The sequence below is a fragment of the Hippoglossus stenolepis genome, chromosome 11 (genome assembly GCF_022539355.2).
Source record: "Hippoglossus stenolepis isolate QCI-W04-F060 chromosome 11, HSTE1.2, whole genome shotgun sequence".
NCBI lineage: Eukaryota > Metazoa > Chordata > Actinopteri > Pleuronectiformes > Pleuronectidae > Hippoglossus > Hippoglossus stenolepis.
Window position 1 is genome coordinate 18,188,417 of NC_061493.1, and position 20,749 is coordinate 18,209,165.

The 20,749-nt window shown below is 41.3% G+C and overlaps 1 protein-coding gene across 2 annotated transcripts; it reads left to right on the forward strand.

Annotated features, from left to right (window-relative positions):
- The first annotated feature begins 221 nt into the window (after positions 1-221).
- Positions 222-20,002, forward strand: cacnb2b (calcium channel, voltage-dependent, beta 2b). Of its 2 annotated transcripts, XM_035169214.2 has the most exons (14): positions 227-790; positions 10,100-10,165; positions 11,434-11,556; positions 11,681-11,820; positions 12,311-12,372; positions 12,472-12,497; positions 12,637-12,717; positions 12,879-12,937; positions 13,040-13,149; positions 14,664-14,672; positions 15,670-15,821; positions 16,011-16,106; positions 16,636-16,809; positions 17,966-20,002. In XM_035169214.2, exons 1-14 carry the CDS (start codon positions 773-775, stop codon positions 18,731-18,733), a joined length of 1,884 nt encoding a protein of 627 aa, XP_035025105.1. In that variant the 5' UTR covers positions 227-772; the 3' UTR covers positions 18,734-20,002. The 2 variants fall into 2 exon arrangements, with proteins under 2 accessions (XP_035025106.1, XP_035025105.1); XM_035169215.2 differs by lacking the exon at positions 14,664-14,672 and having other exon boundaries at positions 222-790.
- Positions 20,003-20,749: the final 747 nt, after the last annotated feature.

Below are 20,749 nucleotides of genomic sequence, written 5' to 3' on the forward strand. Positions count from 1 at the left end.
ACTGATACTTGGCAAAGTTTTAAGTAGTGACATAATGACAGTGAGCCAATGGGCTGAGAGAGTATCATGCTTCCTCAGTGGATGATGAAGACTGTGTTTGTCTGTTGTGATTTACTGTAATGTGGCACCCAGAGGAATAATGCATTGCTTTCCAATTTCATCGTCCTATTCTGATGCCTGGCAGTGGTGATACTCACATTTGTGCAGCCAAACCCCGGAAACTTTGGATGCACACACACACACACAGGCACACGCATGCACTCACACATGCACGCACTAATCAGACCTCACACGCGCAGAGGAGGGAGCCAACCTAACTGTGGTCAGCACCACTAATGGGACATCCCTCACTTTGCAGTGTTTAGCAGTCCCGGGCAGCGCGGAGCGGTCGGACACCTTCCTCGGTGCTTGAGGTCAGAGTGAGCGGTGTGCGGCGCAACAGATGCCGCGCAGAGAAATAAGCCTTTAATACCCCAGGACTCGGGAGAGGGTAACATCACTCAACACACAATAAGGACTTAAAGTGAAACCCCTCACGCAACTCGTCTCCGGCGGTGTTCTGTGCGTCTCGGCTGCTCGGGACGTCTCTCACCTTTACGCACGAAACTGCGCGTAAAGAAAGGCGGGCTTGGTGACATTTTATCCTCGGCCACATTCACCTGTCCCAGAGGTAGATCCAGGCTCATGGCACACTCGTCCATGGAACACTTCATGGAGCCAGGTGAACGGTAATTTGTGGGTGGAATAACACGCGCGGACTGCTTTACTCATCATGCCACCCAAGAAAAAGGTAAAATATACGAGGTCTTGTGTTTTTTTTTTCATGTGTGTGTGTGTGTGTGTGTGTGTGTGTGTGTGTGTGTGTGTGCCTCCTTGCGTGCGCGTTTGTGAGTGTGAGTGTGTGTGTGTGTGAACAGGAAGGATAGGAGAATGCACCATCTGTTGCACAGGGCGTTAATCCTAGTGTGAGGCCTTTCCACATCATTGCACTCACAATGCGCAGGGGCAGAGAGCGATGCATATCCACATGCATGTATTATACCATGTGTCCAAGTGAAGAGCACCAGGCTTCACAGGGAAGGTTGCATAACCGGTGGCCTGTAAAGATCAGGTGGATTAAATCGCTTTTCTTGCCCGTTTGTTCAACTTTGTGTGATGGTGTGTTCAAGGTACAGGAAATGAAACTTGGCACATTTGGAATTATATTCCCTTCATGTATGAAGGAGGTTTTAAGTTATAGGTGTAGGAAGTGCATTGAGGGTTTACTTCCATATGATTACCTCACATTTTATGAGTCAAATTATGTATTTTCCAGTTCGTTTATGCTTCTCATGTATTACCATTAACATTCAAGTCACTGGATTGTTGAACACCATTTACTGCTGCTGGGGGGGTTATTTACAGAATCCTTTAAAGACTGTTTTAACCGTCTGGATGAAAACATATTCTGACCAGTGCACAGTTTTAGATTTCCTGAGCTGCAATTCTTATTTCCTAAAATCCAAAGAACATAATGAACACAGTGGAGCAGTTAGCAGCGAAAGAGCCTGATATTTCCTTCAGGATGTGGTGGAGAACAAATCACCGCTGAGGGATGGTGAACACAGGGGCTTCATTCACCAGGTGGCCAGAAACAAGACTCCAAATGAATGTTTAGAATCTGCAGGATGTGGAAATAACCAGAGTGTTCACACTTTAGAGGAATAGCAGGCACAAAGTGGGGCTTGAGGAAACCTGTAGATGGCCTACTGTCTTGGATTTCAGTGGGGTGGTTAGTGCCGGCCCACTACGTGTTACCCAGAATAGGAAAAGCCTCTTAGTAGCTGTTAGTGGGGCATTACATCCACATACATGCTCCTCTTCCAGGCAGGAAGTGGAGCAATGAGGCACTGGAGCTGTGTGGAAAGTTCCAGAGGAATACTTACGTAAAGATCTTTCCGTTGGGATTAGGACTATTTCCAAATCTACACTTGTATTGTTTTTAATTTCCCCATCTACTGTAAATCTAATTGTTTGCGTCTAACATGACAAAAAATCAGATGCAGAAACTTTTGCATATTGCAGAAGAGAGACAGAGGTGACAGTGGTGGTGGTGGTTCAATAGGAGCCACGCTGCAAAATCATAACGGAGCGGTTGGCAAAATGTTTTTTATAATCCTCACACACGCACACACACACACACACACGTCCTCAACCAACCCTAATCATGTTGCATCACAATGCTGCGCAGTGCAGAGGAGCAGGGGGACTTGCCATCTCGGAAACGTGGATGAAACATATCTCTTACAGGAGCCGTGCAAGCCAGGAATTAAGTGGTATCGATGATATTAATGCAGCTATTGTGTCTCTATCTGATGAGCGCCAGGGCGGCTGAGCACACGCAGACCGAGCAGCAGTGTTGGCCGTCTGTGAGGAGTTTGCATTTGTCTCTCTCTCTCTAAATCCTAGATTGACGCATGCTATCTTAATCTCCTTACTCAGAGACAATCATGACCCAGAGAGAGAGAGAGAGAGAGAGAGAGAGAGAACATACACATTTCCTTTTCCCCTGTAATTCTCCAGATTTTTCTAATTTAGTCTCGGCTGCTTCTTTTCTTTGAGACAAATCTTTTTTTTCTTTTTATGGTTCTTTAAATGTGCAGATTTTCTCTGCAGGGGCGAGGAGTCAATGTACATTGATGTAGAAATTGTAGATAATGTTATGTTACTCTGGCATCATCACCTTTTTGTTCAAGGTAAAAGGCCTGAACCATTGTAAATAAAGATGGAGCACAGGTCTTCCTCCCACTCTCCAGAAATTAATCTAATATATCCCAGATCTGACCGCTTATTGTTTTGGTCTAACTTTTTAGTTTGATCCATACCCCATTCACGAACATGGAGGAGGCAGGGTTTATGACATATATTGCAGCCAGCCACCAGGAGGCCATCAAGATGCTTTGGCTTCACTTTTGGGTAGCGGTCATGTCGTCCATCTGTATTCACACTCTATGGCCTGAACACACTACACTACAAGAAATGACCCAAAAAGGTATTGACTGTTTGCTGAGCCCCTCCCACAAACTGTTATCTGTCCAATCACATCTCAGCGAGAAGGAGTTCTACAGCCTTTCACAAACATTAGCATGCATGGCTAACTTTAAGACTGAATGGATGACATGACAGCTCCCCAAAAGTGAAGCCAAATCATCTCAACTGCCCCCTGGTGGCCGGCTGCAGTGTAGTTCATAAATCCCGCCTCCCCTATAGCGGAGGAGTGGATTTTTAAGAATCGTAAAATCAAAAATAATTGGAGTAAAGTGTCCTGATGTAGCCTTTAATGCCAAAGACGGCGGCTCATGCCAAAGTAAAGGTGGCAGTGCCAGACTGGATATATCTGCTCTGTGGTAGCATCAGGCCGAGGGCGCAGGGCCAGTCTCCTTCTGACAGATGATGCTGAGCAGCTGATCAGGCAGAAGACCGGGGCTGGAACGCAGTGCATGCAAATGAACGGGCTGGTAATTACTAAGAGACAGAGTCATGAACAGAATAACACAACAGAAGTAAACTAGCAGCGAGAGGATCAGAGTTATCAGAAACAATTTCGCTGATCTTCGGCTACAGACGGAGGCAAACAGCTGGGCTCAGTGCCAGCAGCTCATTGGAGGGCCGTCAGGAAATTAGTCACAATTAGATCAGTGACCTGCTCTACAGACAACAAACTGTAGTAAAGGGTGTTTGGTAAGCAGACACGGTTTTTGTCCTTTCTAATGCAGGGATTTATCCACTTAGGCTCAGCAGCAAGGTTTTAATGAAGGTTATTAGTCTTCTGTCCAGGAATGTATCCGCACGTCAACCTCAACAGTCTGTGGTCATCAGGTGAACATTTCTAACCCAATTATCAGGCTGAATAAATGGTCAATTAGCAAATGTTCCTGTCCAAGATATTTTCCTACGCCAGGGAAGTTTAGCCATCACCTCTTTCCATCTGTTTGTTTGTTTGTTGGCTTGTTGGCTTGTTATCTGCAGGATCTGCAAAAAACGACTTAAATGATTTCCATCAAAACTTAGTGGAAGATTTGTGACATGGGAATTTTGAAGGGACTGTTGATTTGTGTTATGATACGATGATTTTAGATCATATCGCTCATCTTCCACCGGAGTATTTATTTCCACCCTGGTTTCAGACTGAAGTTTTGAAAATGTAATTTTACAAACATGTTCACATGACCGAGCATGTACATTTACACGCGTGTTCACAGAAGCTAATCCTCCCCGCTCACTAGTTGAGATGCACCAAATTAAAATCCAGCATGATAAACCTAACTGCTCCTGGATGGCTCTGCTCATGATCACTCCACACTGCAAACTTCAGAGCTCACTGTCTTCCACAAACTTTTCAATTCACCTTACGTTACAAGAGACTCTGGGCGAGAGGCATCTCAGATCTGTTCCCACTGGAGCCGCTGTGCACTGAAGTGGAAACTCTTCAGCCTAGTCGTCTTTTCGTGGCTGCAAATGAGACATAGATGACGTCTGCACCTGGGGAGCAGCCAGCAAGGTGCAGGACGCAAGAGCACACATGCACACTGCATCTCACATCACATCACACACACACACCTCCACCTCCTGTGGTCTGCCCAGTGCCCACCCACTCTTCATCAGGCACTGGGATGAACCCTCAGTCGGTTCACGTAGTTTACTGCTGCGTCCATGTGGACTCTGATGTGAAGCTGGATCAGTCTGAGCTGTGTGAGAAAGATGCACATACTATGCAGGGTAAGAAGAAAATATGATGTTACTGATTACATCATTAGATTGGATTCCTTCCTGTTCCTCTAGGACAGGTTAAAATGCTTATTTATCACTTTTAGTGTGTGTGTGTGTGTATCAGTCTACTTGTCAATGAGAAAACACATTGTTTTTGTGTGTATTTGTTCACTAGCGTGTTGCCGTCCTGAACGAGAGTGATGTTTGACATTCACATGTGAGAAGTACACCAGCAGCGCAGTTGAATGCTGCCCAGCTGACCCAATTATACAGACGTTCTCTGTGGAGATCTGTCAATTCCACAGCCCGGCGATGGATCTCCCACAGATTTACATGTACTGCTCAATTACAGCGGCTTTAATCAGTCCATGGGGATGTAGAGTCAGAGTTTTTCTTTATTTGTGTATTTCTCTAAGGATCACAGCATATAAATTAAAGTATTTTCATCAGTGGGAGTCATTTATGCTGGGGTTGCATATTTCGCTCAATGGTTGCCAAGGAAACGACTCCCCATTTGTTGAGGGATTGTGCATCAGGATAGATGGTATAAGTGTATAACATAGTATCTGCTGCCAAACCTGGAGGTGATGGATGGATTGATGAATTGATGAATTGATGAATTGATGATTGATGGATTGATGGATTGATGGATTGATGGATTGATGGATTGATGGATTTCCGCTCAGAGACTATTTCTACCCTAGTGCGGAGACATTTGATTCATCACTGTCGCAGCTTTCAACTTTGCATTAAAAACCCTTTAAAGCTCCAAATAATGTCACAAAAGTACATCAAAGCATAATTTTACCTTTCATTCCTTTTCAATACTTATGACATTTTATTCACCAACTTAACGGCTGTGAAGTACACCAGGTGTAGGGTTTTTGTCTAAAATCTGACTTTGTTTGCATTCTGTGTAATAGTGTTAAAACTTGTGTTGCTTATATTCCGTCTTGTTCGGGACTCTCTCATCCACTATGTGGGAGACAGTCTCTCAGGGGAGTAGTTTCCCAGGCGTGAATTTGTAAAACCAACCAGCTTGTTCAGTAGCTTTCTATAACACTAAAACACTGTAGATACAAAAATAAATCTTTCCTGAGCGGTTGTTTTCCGAGCTGGTAAGTGACAGTGGTTTCTTTCCTCACCTCCATCGTCCATTCCTCACTTGACAAACAACCTTGGTCCAGCCAATCGAATGAGATTTATACTTTATTATAAATATTATTTTTAACACTACGTTTGGTTTTACGAGAGAAAAAGAGATAAAGGGTGAGGACTAACTGCTGCGTCTGACTATTGTACGTCAGGTAATTTAACGGCTCCAATAAAGCACAGCAGCAGTGGATACTGTGTCTAACTGAGACTGAGCGGTGGGAGTGTTTAGTGTCACTGTAATGTGAGTGTTCTTAAGTGTTTTACATAAAGGTGACTGAAAGCATCTGGGCCTCTGCTACAGGTTGTTTCTTATACGTTTCATTTTCAGTGTTTTTTCATTTAAGGCCATAAACTACATAAATAAAATCAGCAATAAAACGGGATATGAAGATTTTGGATGAAGTGCTTTAAATTAGTTTTATCTCAGCCTTTCTTTGAGTCCTCGTGCAGAGAACAGTTTGTTCTCTGGGGGAAGCGCAGCAGTCCAGGGCCGCCAGCTGGCTCCTGGCGACTCGATGGCGCTGATTATTTTACTTTAGAGATGCAGTCAATCTCCCCAATCAGACGCTGCTTTCCTAATGTACTCCTCTGGCATGTGCTGATAGAGCTGTGTAGACGCTTTTTTGCGAGGGAGAGGAGTCACCTTCAGGTTGCACAGGAGAGCGCGTGGCTTCGCTCGTTCACATCATCCTTGTCCTCCGCCCTCCTCCGCCCACCTCTCGAAGCCACGTAATCACGCTAATGGGCTGGGATGGCTCTCCGACGGGAAGGGGCGGGGCATTGGCGAAGGAGCGGGAGGTGAAGATGTGGAGATGGGATGAGGGAGGTTAAGAGTTTGAAGAAAAGACTGAAACAAAAAATTCAACCTCCAGGAGACTCTTAAAGAGTATATGGAGTATAACAACTCTTTATTTAAATTTCTAAAAAAGACTGGATATATGTTGTATATTTTATTGAATTGTGTTCTTAAATTATCCAAAATGTTTCCAACGATTTTCAAGCTCAGAGAAATTGACAATTTTGTTCAAGGTAACGGATGATCTCCCACTCCCATGATCCCATTCTGCTCCATGACATCGTCACACTAGGTTTTTCATCATCCACGCTCCTCACACCTGCACATAAAGTTAAAGATAAGATGGTAAATATTGACATTTTCACACTATACACGAATCTAAAGAATGACTTTTTATCTTGGGTAAAGAAATCATATCAATAATTCACGTAACTGCCTACGTTTTGCTTCCCTCCTCTCAGACAGTAGACATCTTTAAGTCACCTGCAGTATTGAGCTCATTACTGTTTAATAATTCAGCGAGGGCGTTTTGTCCTGTTGGCCCGGTGACATTGGCCTGCAGGAGAGGCGGTTGCTGTGCGAACAGATGTCTACACCAGTCATGGGTAAACAAAAAGCCATGCCTGGGCATAATTCTGCCCCAGGGAGATTTACTTCCTCCTCCTCCTCTTTTTCCGTTGCCGTCATGTTGAATTCTCTGTCGTCACATTGTCTCCACTGCATCCTCCTGCTTTTCTGCTTCAGTCACCAACACTGGCCGACCTGGTTAACACATCATGTCCTCATCCTCCTTGAGAATGTATTACATTTAACGTTAATATAGTAATTTAATTAATTAATTCTTTCTCTCCTATGTTGCGGACGTTTTCAGTTTATTTCAGTTTATCTTTCTGAGTAATTTATCGTTTCTATTTTGCTTTTTCCCCAAAAATGTTTTTATTATTTGAAAGCTTTATTTTCTTGTGATGCTGTGCAAAGCATTTTAGGACCCATGTCAATCACTGCAACCATAGACAGTATTTAAAGATGGGCGACATCATTGTTCTCCAGAGTGTCTCGATCGCCCCCTGCTGCCTGGCTGCAGTATGGGTCATAAACCCCACCTCCTCCTGGTTAGTTGATGGGACACGAGTCAAACTAAAAAGTCAAGGACATATCAAATAAATGTTTCTCAAAGATGGTTTCTGTTATTTTATCACACTCAAGTGTTCATTTGTATGGTAAGTTTAGTTTAGATGTGTTACTTGATGCTGTAGAAATATCATGGCTCCATCCCGTGATCACTACTGTGCAGACTCTACTGTGCAGGTATTTGGGCTTAATAGTAGGAGGAAGTGGAGACGCGTCGTCCATCTTTATATACAGTGTATGCTTCAGACCCATGGGTATTCTGTAACTTCAAATAACAGAACTATTACAGATCCTCCTCGCGTACGGCGGGAAAGAATAGAGACAAGCCACTTATACTGTTTTTGATTCTAAAATTCATTATCCAGCCTGAAAACCCTCAAAGTGAAACTTTTCAAACTCAAACAAACATGTCCCTGGTGTCAGTTCACATCACAGTGAACAAATTCACTTTTAAACATATTTTCCCATTGCCTTTGTCATACCACCTCCAAAATGTGCTCCAGGGTCAGTCTGGAAACACAGTTAGTCTTCTTTCTTCTTCCTTCCATTCAACAAGTGTCCTCACCTCACTTGTCGACTCTTCTCTTCTTTTCTCTCTCGCCTCCTTCACACCCACTCTCGACCTCCCTTCCTACACCTCTCTCCCTCACTTTTCTCACTTTACTTTTTTCATACAAGCGATTAAAGCCGAGTTTTCATGGAGTTGAAGATAGTTCCATCACAGCTATTTGGCCTAGGATAATTCCAAACTGCATAATCCATCATTGTCAAAGGCAGAGTCAAAGTAACGCACACATTACACCAATTTCAAAGTCTCTGCACTGGCGACCTGTTATAATTGGTTTGTAAAGCTCTTAATGGTCTTGGTCTCACCTATTTATCAGATTTACCTTTAACCTATGAACCTCTGGAACCCTCAGGTGTTTCAAGTGAAAGTCAACCTCAGAACAGAAACCCACTCTGACTTTTTTAATAGGGTTTTAATAGTGTGAAGCACTTTGTTTGATAAAGTCTGGTTGATTGATTGATTTGTTTGGTTGGTTGGTAGATAGAGATGCTCGATCAAAAAGCAGGACATGTCTTACAAAACATATTTTCTTATGCAAAGCAGGTTTATCTGAACATAACTTTTAGGAAGCAGGGAGTGTGCAAGTTCTTGTTTTGTGAATGAAATACAATACATTTTACTCTGATATCCTCTGGTTGCCAAAGTACAACATTACAGGATGTTAGAATAAACCAAAATATGTTTATTCAGAAGTTATCTGTCAGTCAGTGTGACTCTGGTCTGCACTCTGAACCAAAATTACACAGAACTAAAGGAATCGTTTTCTGTCGTGCAGTGTTTTATCACAACAGACAGAAAGATGCTTTGGATACAGGTGTCGAAGGAAGTGTAAAGTAACAAAGGTGTGAATAGGTAGAACAAAAAGATTGAAATATAAGTAAGATATATTATGAAATAGTAAAGCTAATAAGTTCTATGTCATTAATATGCACAAAATATAATATATTCCTTTGTGTGCTAACAATTGATTTGGTTTGAGAATATTGAAGGATGCAGGATGCCTGATCAGACTGAGCAGCCTGTCTACAACAGAGAGGGCTGATTTGTGACTTTGGGATGCAAGTGTGTATCAGGAGTTCCAGATTGACGCAGAGGGCTGTGCCACCTCCTGGCTACGACACAGAGGGCATTAATTACCATGTCTTTGAGGGGACAATCTAATCTCTGGGACACATGGCACATAAACCTGAGCATCCCTGGAGGGATCTGCTGCAACATGTCTTGACAGTTAATGACAGGAGGGCTCTGAGAAAAGAAACAGAGAACGAGGAGGCATGAGTAACAGGCCATAAGCTCAGTGGTGATGGTGCTCAGTCAGTTTGAATTAGGGCGGCGGTTGAAAGACATTTTGCGGAATTGATGCGACAAACTAATTGTAATTAGCGTTTTTTTTTACGTCCTATAGGTAAAACACTGATACTGTCTTATTTATCAAGCCAGTCTTAAGAAGAAAGACGTCTTCTGAAAGCTGTCCTGGTGCTGCAACTAATGATTATTGTATATTGTGATAATATGATGATGATGATTATTATTATTATATGATAAAGAAAAGCAGCAAATCTCCACTTGAATTTTGGATTTAATTATTGATTTAACAATTGATTATTATCAGAGTAGTACAAATAGACTACGTTGCTGAATCAGTCTGTAACACACTGCAATGAAGGGATCTAACTGTCATCACTGTGTCTCCTCTGCAGGGAGAGCGTCACGATTTGGACTTCGTCGAGGAGAGAAATGCTCAGGTGCAGCTGGAGAAGGCCAAGGTACTTCTTCACTTCACTGCATCGCGGTCTCAGCCGACCCGACCCGCCGCTGCCAGCGCAGACTCATTTTTCAGAGAGGCTGCTCTCAAGGACGTGATTACATCACAGACAGCAAACACAGACATCAGGACATTGGATTAGCAGAGCAATATTCGGCCGTTAAAATTAGTTATTGGGGTCTTTATCCTTTTCATCTTTTTATGTGCTCAACAACTGGAGAAGGATAATAATAAAGGATATGGATAATTGCTCTGATGTGTTAAATACTTAACTAGATTTTTTTTACTTAGTTTGTACTGTTTTTACTATAAGAAACCCATTTTTCTCAGATTTCCTGATTAATCATTAAATTAAATTTTTTGGACACAATTTATCGGGGCAAGAATAAAATTTAATAAGAAAATAAAATAGACATAGTAATGATGATAAGTACAACAATGAGGGAGCCGTGGTGGAGGGTTCATTTCAGGCCACTTCAAGTTGACTGCAGGTTCTCATTGGGTAAATGTAATCAGTTGTTATAGATATAATGACCACGAAAAAACATTACACACAGAAACATCCAAACGTCACAGCTCATATCAAACTCTGCTGACACACGTCCCATTGAATATTGAATTAAATCCTCCCCCACAGATTTAATGTGCTCCCGCTGGTGCTTCGTAATTAGGCGGCAAACACCCTCTGCCCGTCCGTCCGTCCCCCCCAACCCTGCAGCCTCCTCCTCCGCCTCATCTTTTCAAAGTGGAGTAATTAGCAGCCTCATCCGCACGCCGCTGACATTTGACTGTGATAGGATTACAGCACCAACAGGCGTTCAGTCGGGAGGAAGCTGCTGAGCGACAAAGAGGACGATGCAGTTTTCGTTTTTCACAGCAGACTTTTTGACGTGTCATAAAAAGCACAGGGGTTTAGAGACAACTTTAACAGTGTCTCTGTTAGATTCAAGACAAAGACATGAGAGTGTGTCAGCAAAGTTTAATACCAGCATCCTGTAACTGAAACTGATCAACAAAGTCCATATTTTTATTATTTATTAGTCAGCTGATTTTTATCAGCCAATGGATAAATCATCTGGAAAATACTGTGCACACGTTATTATTAGTTCATTATTAGTTGAGATTACCTCTGAGAAAAACAAATCATTACATTTTCTTTTATTAATTAGAATTTGAGTGAGCACGTGTGTGTTGGTGAAGTTTATGGATTAAGATGATGGTGTCATTAGTAGTAACATTTTGTTCTGAACACCTGTCCCATGTATCCAGTACAAGCCTGTTGCATTCGCCGTTCGCTGCAACTTCTCTTACACTCCAGCAGACGACGACAACGTCCCCGTACCGGGCCAGGCCGTCACCTTCGAGTCCAGAGACTTCCTGCACGTCAAAGAGGTTTGAAACAAACACACACAACGTTGATAAAAGAGAAAAAAGTAGATAACAAAGACATAAAATGCAATAATGAAGATATGAAGGGCATCATTTACATTCAGATCTTTTTGTTTTTAACTTCCAGAAGTTTAACAATGAATGGTGGATCGGACGGCCGGTGAAGGAGGATGGTGTGGTGGGCTTCGTCCCCAGTCCAGTCAACCTGGAAACCATCCTCATCAGAAGAGAAGTGCAGGCGAGGAAGGCTGCCAAGGCCTTAGCCAAGTATGTAGCATGTAGGATTATACTGTATGTTATTTAAGTATTCAGCTGACGTTTTTTGAAAACGTTCGTAGAATATTTAAACAAATCAAAAAAATAGTCATAATCCGTACAGGCCGGCTATAACCTTATCATCTCACTGTTGCATTATCTCGATCAAAAGAAACATCAGTTTTAATTAAAGATTCAAAAGATGATGGGACCACACCAGTGATTTTACAGGTCCTGGTGTTTTTAATGCATTTCCCTTTGGTTTCTATTAATTTCAGCATTATGTAAAACGGCCTCACTTCAAGGGATTTACTCTGGACTCTTTATACAGCTGTGTCTCATGAGTCGATTTAAAGAGATACTGAAAGCACAGAGCGAAAGTGATCTTTATTAATCATAACTGAAGGGTTGGAATTATAAAGACAGTCATGTTTTTTTGTTTGAGTGGGAAAAGATTAAACGTGAGCTACAGTAATTCTGGACTTTTCTCTCAAAACTTCAGTAAAGCAGCTGCTCAACCCGCTCAAGATATGAACTCAAAGAAATACACTCCTCCCTCACAAGGTCAGTGGGAGCTGAACTGTTTGATGAGACAGCTTGTTGTCAGTTTGTATGATTGGTGAGTTAACATCAGGCTCCTCTGTTACCTTTCTCTATGCACAGCCAATCAGCAAGTGAAAAAGAAACCGGTAAGTGACTTTTATTGTGTGTAGATATTCTCAGAAACACCAAGTATGAGGACTATTAGTGATGTGTTGCTTGCAGTGCTTATACATATAGATACTTCATCTAATATAGTGAATGAATCCTGTGTTCCTGTGGCTGTAGGGGGAGCAGGTGGCTATGTATGATGTAGTGCCTACAATGCGTCCTGTGGTTCTAATGGGACCATCACTGAAGGGCTTAGAGGTGAGTCTCCCTCACACACTCTATCTTCGCTCCTAATCCTCTTTGATTCATGAAGATGCTGTCAAATCTGAGAGACCCGATTCCAGTTTTCAAAGAAATATTGGAATTTCTGTGTGAAAGGGACTTTGCATTTAAACTCCATGTTTTCTGTCTAATTCCAGGTTACAGATATGATGCAAAAAGCTCTATTTGACTTTTTAAAACATCGATTTGAAGGCAGGTAAGTTCTCATTGCATTCTTCAGTGTCGCACCTTTATAATAAAATAGAACTTGATGGAAAGCCTGACAGTTATAATGCTATTCACTGTGTCTCCTCTCCAGAATCAGTATCACACGAGTCACAGCAGACATCTCTCTGGCTAAACGCTCCATCCTCAACAACCCCGGCAAAAAGGCCTTAATGGACCGGTCCAACACCCGCTCCCATTTAGGTGCGTTTGATTTCACTTTTTATTTCACTTTTAGTTTTTATTTAACCAGGAATTCCCGAGATAACACACTATTTCAAGATATCTAATCAGACAAGGAACAATTAAGGAAAATAGAGCATTTTAAAAAACAGATAAGAGACAAACGATAAATGAGACATCTTAGAGAAAGCTTTTGCACTCTGCAGTTTTTATCAGAGCTTTGATTTCTCCTTGGGAGACACAATCATTAAGCTGAAGAGATTTCCGCAGGTTATTTCATGACCAGGGAACAAAGTAGGAGAAAGCGGCTCTACTGCGCTCTGAGCCAACTCTGGTAGAGCAGTCGTCTAGTGGAGGGAAAACATCAGCAGCAGGAAGCAAGAGATAATAATAACAACAATAATAATCATAATCATAATCATACTAACTAATAGACAAACAAATAGAACCTCCACTGCGGAGGAAAAGCAAACAAATAGGAAACAAAAGTTACTTGAAGATTACACATGATTAAAGCACAGATACAAGAATAGAAATGTTACAGATGAGAAATTGTAAAAAAAAAAAAAATATTAAAATATATAAAATCATTTAAATACGTGGTGAGATCATGCTGAGCTAGATTTAAAAAATTGAATAATAGTTGAAGGCAGTTTCAGACAGGAAACCAGATCCTAAAGTGCACAATGATGTATGATGGCTTAATTCATCCTAACCTGCAGCCTGCAGCTGTGGCAAATAATCTTTTATCAGTATACAGATTCCAGATGGTCGGACTTTACTGCAAAATAACTTTAATTGTCTAGTACTCGTTCTACTGTCCCCTGTGGCAAACATCACCCACTTCTAACTCTAATAAGGCCGAAACAAACAACTTAATCTGACTGAAATAAATGAATGTGTCAGACTTTTTCTTAATCTTATTGAAACACTGTTTAGGTTGACAAGATTTTTCTTTTTACATGAACACTGCAAAGATGTTGTCCGGATGGACTCCGTAAAATGATATCATCAGTCAGGGCATGACGTATAAATCCTGCTGCAGAAAATGAAGTTGACATTTTTGTCTGTGTGTGCATGACTTTGTTATTAGTCCTGAGATCTTTGTATTGTTTTTGTTTTTTATCAGTTTTATGTCTGTTGCGTGATAGAAACTTCATCAACGTGCCCACTAGCTCACGGTGAATTCTACAGAGATTTTAGTCTCACATGAGCTCACTCGGACATTCTCTGGAGTTTTTATTCGGGTGCTGGCAGAAAAAACTCTGGAGAAAGTCCGGAGCAACTAACTCGTACATTTGAAATCTCACGTACGGCCCTTCCGGATGACTTCAGGAGAATATCCAGAGTTTAGACTTCAGTCCTCATGTCTGACAGCAGCTATAGACTTAATTGAAGAATGTCTTTGCCACAGTGACTTTGTACAGTAGTATAGTCGTAACTGGTCCTCTTGGTTAGAGGGAGACAGAATGAAAGGGGAAAAGATTTACTTGGTTTTCTCTACTCTTGTCTTTCTCATTGCTCTCTGATCCCAGATGCTGCCGGTATGTATGACTGAACGCTCTGGTAGCCCATGTGTGTTTGAGTATCCTCACCTTCCTCCCTGTTCCTCCTCTCGTCACCTCATATCAGCACCAGAATCCACTGTCATGCCACTGTTTTGACTTGTTGTCTTTGATCCAGATTATTTGTTGTAGTGGGTTTACAAATATTTCAGATATAATTGTCTGTTATATTTCTTAAACACCAGAATAAAGAAACTCCTCTGTGCCCATCCTCGCTGAAATCCCTCTAGTGGCCTATCTGTGAATTACTCACCCTATGAGTGTAACATCCTGCTGTCTCTTTTGGATTAGTTACACAGCAACACATAAATACACACCATTTAATTTGTTACTCTCATTAATGAGGCACTGCTTATTTGTATGAGCTATTCATCCTGTGTCATATGAGTTGCTCTACTTTTTGCTTGTTATTTTAGTTATTTTTCAGCAGAAACATGAATATCACAAACTTTTCTTAAATTCATACATAGAAACAATGCAGCATGAAGTCCCAAGTGTCCTTTATGTTGAAGAGACCAACATGTGACATTGTTGACAACACAGTTTCATCACAAGCTCCTCCTTCTGTTGAAGAACATCGTAAAATGTGCTTGAAAGTTCCAGAAAATCGAATAAATTGAGATTGACATTTCTCAACATATGACTTTTTTTTTTTAAATCTCCAACCAAATACCTTGTTTGGCAGTTAAACTTTAAAAAAATGAAATATGCAAAGTATTTTAGTTTTAATTCACATCTCTGGATCTTGATTCAAACAAAAAAAAATTGAAAACACCATCAACTCTCTAATGCAGACATGTATAAAGGTGTTTGTACAGTAGTTAAAAATGACATGCAGTTGCACAATGTGTGTGTTATCAATACATGCTCATACGTGATGTGTCGTCCTGTTTTACATGTAAACAAGGAAATGAAAGATGCACAACTGACGGATTTCCTGATGTTCACGTCCTTCTTTGACTGTGTGCTTGTTTAGCTCAGATCCAGGGCGAGGTGGAGCGTATCTTTGAGCTGGCACGCAGCCTGCAGCTGGTGATTCTGGATGCAGACACAGTCAATCACCCTCTCCAGGTGGCTAAGACCTCCCTGGCTCCAATCCTCGTCTACGTCAAGATCTCCTCACCGAAAGTAAGCTTAACTTGAGAGCTCTGTAGAATTAGATGGAAAACGTTTTTCCAAAATGTGAGCGACCACCTTCTTTTGGACTGATTTGGTTCCTCAGTTCTATGAACAGTATTATGTATCCTACGTTCCTGTAAAATACGAAGAGTTACTCTGTCCTTCTTTCATTTCATTGTCTCCACTCCTGTTGTGTAGGTGTTGACCAGACTGATCAAGACGAGAGGGAAGTCTCAGACCAAACATCTTAACGTTCAGATGGTGGCAGCAGACAAGCTCGCCCAGTGTCCGCCTGTGAGTGCCATCTAGTGGCCCCTGCATAAAATTGGTGCAGTGGGAGTTAATGAAGGCTGAATGAATGAATAGATGGATGGAACGATAGTGGTTCATATGTTTGATGTCTCACTTCATGTCTAGAAGTATACATTTGGATTTGTTTCTTCAATTAAAGTTGAAACGTTTGCGAAGAGCCGTAGCTACTATTGACGAAACAATGACAACACAGTAGTTTTCTTTCCTGGTAATTTAGAGGATGTTGCAGCTTTACATGATTCATGGTTGTATAAGCTGATTTCAGTATTTTTAGTCACAGTCTATTTGAATTCAGCATATTTCTCTTTGATGCCAAATTCAAAGTCTTCACTGAATGTTCATGTCACTGTTCATCTGGGTCTCCCCTTTTTATCATGACCTCATTTCCTTACATCTCTTTGTCTGAACCTCACTGCAAGAACGTTTGATTTTAAAATACTGTGCCAGTTACAGGGGTGTTCGTTGTTGGTCTTTTACTTATTTTCTTTTCTTTGTTTGTGTTTCTCTAAAGGAAATGTTTGACGTCATCTTAGATGAAAACCAGCTAACAGACGCCTGTGAGCACATTGCTGATTATCTGGAGTCTTACTGGAGAGCCACTCATCCACCAGAAATGGAGGCTGCCAACTCACTGGTGGCCAAGCTGGCCGAGAATACACTGCCCACCAATCCTACAGGAAAGCCGGTAGATCAAACACAGAAACATGCTGTACACATGCAGGGGAAAAACTACGTGCACAATAAAAGTTATAGAATATAATATCATTCATACTGTCATCTCATCTCATCCCATTCACATCATCTGTATCAGAATCTGCTGAATATGGATAAACTTGAATAGTAACGAAAGAAAATCGCAGTGTGCTGCGTCTGTATTTGTTTTCATTCTTTCATCTAACATTTTCATTTCATTTCTCCTCATCCTACTCCACTGGAAAGTCGCTGAAATGAGATAGATCTACCTCTGGTGAGTGAGATACCTTCAAATCCTACTGTAGCTGCATTTCCACCATTCACTGCAGTAACGCAGATCAGTTAAAAAAAGACTTAGAAGTCATTAAAAACCAGCGTATGGCTGATATACAGTGAGGAAACTCTAAAAAAATTAAGAATTCTGAACATAGTTTAATGCATATGTAACAGCAGCAGCTCTTCTGGTTCAGGAAGCCGGGGATCATGGGTAATATCCACCACTCAGTTGTGTTTCAGTTCAGAGAGCAGGACGACGCAGTCAAAGCTCCACTCAACACGTTGTTGTTTTTTCTGTACATGAAAAACACTTGTTCGCTCTGACATGGAACCCATAACAATCAATCACCATTTGTGGCTGCAGAGGGCGCTGTTGCTCAGTACAAGTTGCATAGTGTTGCTTTAATGTTAGCTTGTCTTATTTTCTTATCGTCCTCTATAACCTTAAATACCTTTTGGCGAAGTTACTAACATTTATCTTCATTTCGTTAAGTCATCAAAAAATCGAATAATCTATCAATATAGCAAAAAACTATATTGATTATATAGTGAAATAGAAAAAGAATAAACAGTTGTTCCAGAGAAGCCTGAGGCAGCTAATGAGTCGGTTGCAGAAAGGCTGCACTGTGCGTTCCAAGGTCCCTTGATAAATCTGAGTATTATCATCCAAGAATATCCTAATTGCCTCTGGTGAGGCTGCCAATAAGCACATGTGGGCCAGCTGCCTCCATAACAGCCGCTGTGTGTGTATATCTGACTTTGTGTGTATGGACTTGAAAATACAAATGTGTGACAGCTTGAATGTGAAAACATGTATAGTACGTATGTGGTGTGACTATAGTCGGATGATATGTTGCATTGTTTTCTTCCAGGATGAGCAGAAGAACAAAAAGTCAGCAGCCCCCAAGAGGAAGGGTTCCCGTGAGAACCACCTAGACCCCGACCCCCCTTCAGCCCAGGCCCAGGAGCAGAGGGCGGAGGTGGGCCAAAAAGAGGAGGAGGAGCGGCTCCTTAAGAATGAACCAAAGAGACCCCAGCACACCCACCACCATCACCATCACCACCACCGCCGGATGGAGAACCACAGTAACACCCAGCACAGCCAGACACCCGGTGGCATGGAAGTACAGTCGAGCAGGGATTACAGCCAGAGGCCTCCCCGCAGGCCCCTGCCCGAGGAGAGGGAGGAGGAGGCGGAGGATCTGGTGGAGGAGGACAAGGAGGAGGCTCGCTACAACCACCGGGGCAACAACCACCACCATCATAACAGCAACCACCAGCATCACCACCACCACCATCAGCATCACCGTGGCAACAGTCAGCCACACGTCGAAGAGGACTATGAGCAGGAGCACAATGAACGCAATCGGCAGCACAGGCATCACCAGCACATTCCACCGCGGACACACCACGCGGAGCACTATCCCGTACACAATCAACACAACTACCATCATCACCACGGCAGAGACAGAGAAAGAGAGAGAGACAGAGACAGAGAGAAAGACAGAGATAGAGATAGAGACAAAGAGAGAGATAGAGAAAGGCACAAGGACAGGGAAAGAGACAGAGATAGGGATCGAGGTAGAGACAGAGACAGAGACGCAAGACAATGGCACAAAGATTCTTACACACACTCATGACTGTTTGTCTCGACTGCTAATCGGTGCATGGTTTTATGCTGCTCAAGTTATAATGCACTAATGGACAGGGCAGAATGTGTCATCTTTGTAGAAAACGTTTTTCCTGATGTTGTTTGCCACACACACACACACACACACGCACACTTTGTCCCTTTTTCATTTTCTTTGCTAATACGAATTTTAGCACTTGTAGGGTACAGTTTGGTCTGAATTGTTTTCATCGAATCCATTTGTCTGTGTGTGTATTTTTGCACAAACATTATTCAAAATTAAGCTGCATCTGTTAGCTCATGAAGTATTCTGGTTTAAAAAAGGGCTGCATTTAACAATTATTTCCACTATCAATGAATCCTGAATTTTACCGACTATTGCAGATTACAAGTTGATTTTCTTGTTGGTTATAGTAGTAGTAGTTATATTGGAGATTTTGATTTAGTAAAATAAAATAATACTATAATAATAAAAATAATTGCCTCACATAGATTTTTTTCGAGCACAAATGCAGAACATTATAACATTTTGTAACTTTGTTTTAGGACTGTTGGTCACACAAATCATGCAATGTGTACCGTTTCCGAATTTTTGACATTTTCTATCATTTATGTTATTATCATTAGTTGCAGCCCAGAATAGGTCATCAAATAATTAAATCATAATCTTGAGATACCATGATAAAGTTAAATCATTCAGTCTGTTCTTGGCTTTCGTACGTTGATTTTATGATTTTTCTCTCTAGAAAGTCACATATGTGGGATCAACTTACATGTGTATTTATTACCAGATGCATATCTTCAGAAGTGAATTGTTTATGTTAAACATTGGTACTGAAAGTCCAACTATTTTTCTACTTGATTCCAAAGGGAAGTCATTCTTTGCTTCCTACTTTTTAAAACTGGTGTTCAATCATATTTATTGACTTGCATTTGCTGTGTCTGGAAGCATGAATAGTCTTTTGGTGACACTGACCTGTGTTATATGCTGGATCCTCTATGCATCTAATTGTGATAAAATATAGTGCTTGAATACAATCTCTATGCATTTGTACATACTTCATTATTGCCTTGTTAGGTAAATATAGGGAGAAGCAGAGAGCTGGCTGCACTGTCTGGTCTCGACTTGACCTAATGTGTATGATTGCTTCGAGTCGACGAGTTCATTTCAGTACAATCGTTTTGTTTTGTTTGTTTGTGTGTTTTGTACAGCATTCAGAACTTGATTTTGACAAATATGCATTCTGTTGGTGAAAATCATTAAAAATGTGTAAACAAAGAATGTGTTAAGTTTTATTTTATTTTAAGATAATAGCACCTGCCACACTCAATAGTATTCAGACCACACATTTTGAATAATAATAATAATAAGTAGGATTTACGTCGCACCTTCCAACAGACCCACGGCTGCTTGACAGAGTTAGACAAATGAAACATAAATAAGTATTAAAAGACAATGTATTTATTGATATTTTATTTGAAGATAATTGCACCTATGTCACTTATTATTCAGACCATAATGACATTTTATTTGACGATAACAGCACCTGCCTCGATTATTACTATTCACAGCCCTAATTTTGTAGTATAATAATAATCATAAAAATAAAATAAATATAATAATAATAATTCAGATGTATAAAGCTGACATTACGGAAACCAAGGACGTTTGATAGTGTTAGAAAAAAATTAAAATAAAACAAACCAAAGACAGAAAACAATATAACAGCCCTTTCATGTAAACGGGTGAAACAGCGCCCCCGGGGAAATAACCGCACGCAGCCAGCCTGTGTGGACAAAAACGGTACTGCACCTTTACCAACGACTGTCGATGGCAGGAAACCAGAAGGAAATGCAGGTGATGTCGATATCGGTTCAATTAGCGATAACTGTGAAGTCAGTGGAACCTAAACTCTAAACTCTTCAATGGCGTCTTAGTTTAGAAAGTTAACAACTCACATCAGGCTAAATTACCGGGAGAGTTAACGTCAGCTTAGCTCGCTGTGATGCTAATGATGGAGTCTGA

Coding starts and splice junctions, on each gene's coding strand:
- cacnb2b (XM_035169214.2), top strand. Junction 11,557..11,680: donor ACTTCCTGCACGTCAAAGAG/GTTTGAAACAAA, acceptor TTTAACTTCCAG/AAGTTTAACAATGAATGGTG. Junction 11,821..12,310: donor GCTGCCAAGGCCTTAGCCAA/GTATGTAGCATG, acceptor TCAAAACTTCAG/TAAAGCAGCTGCTCAACCCG.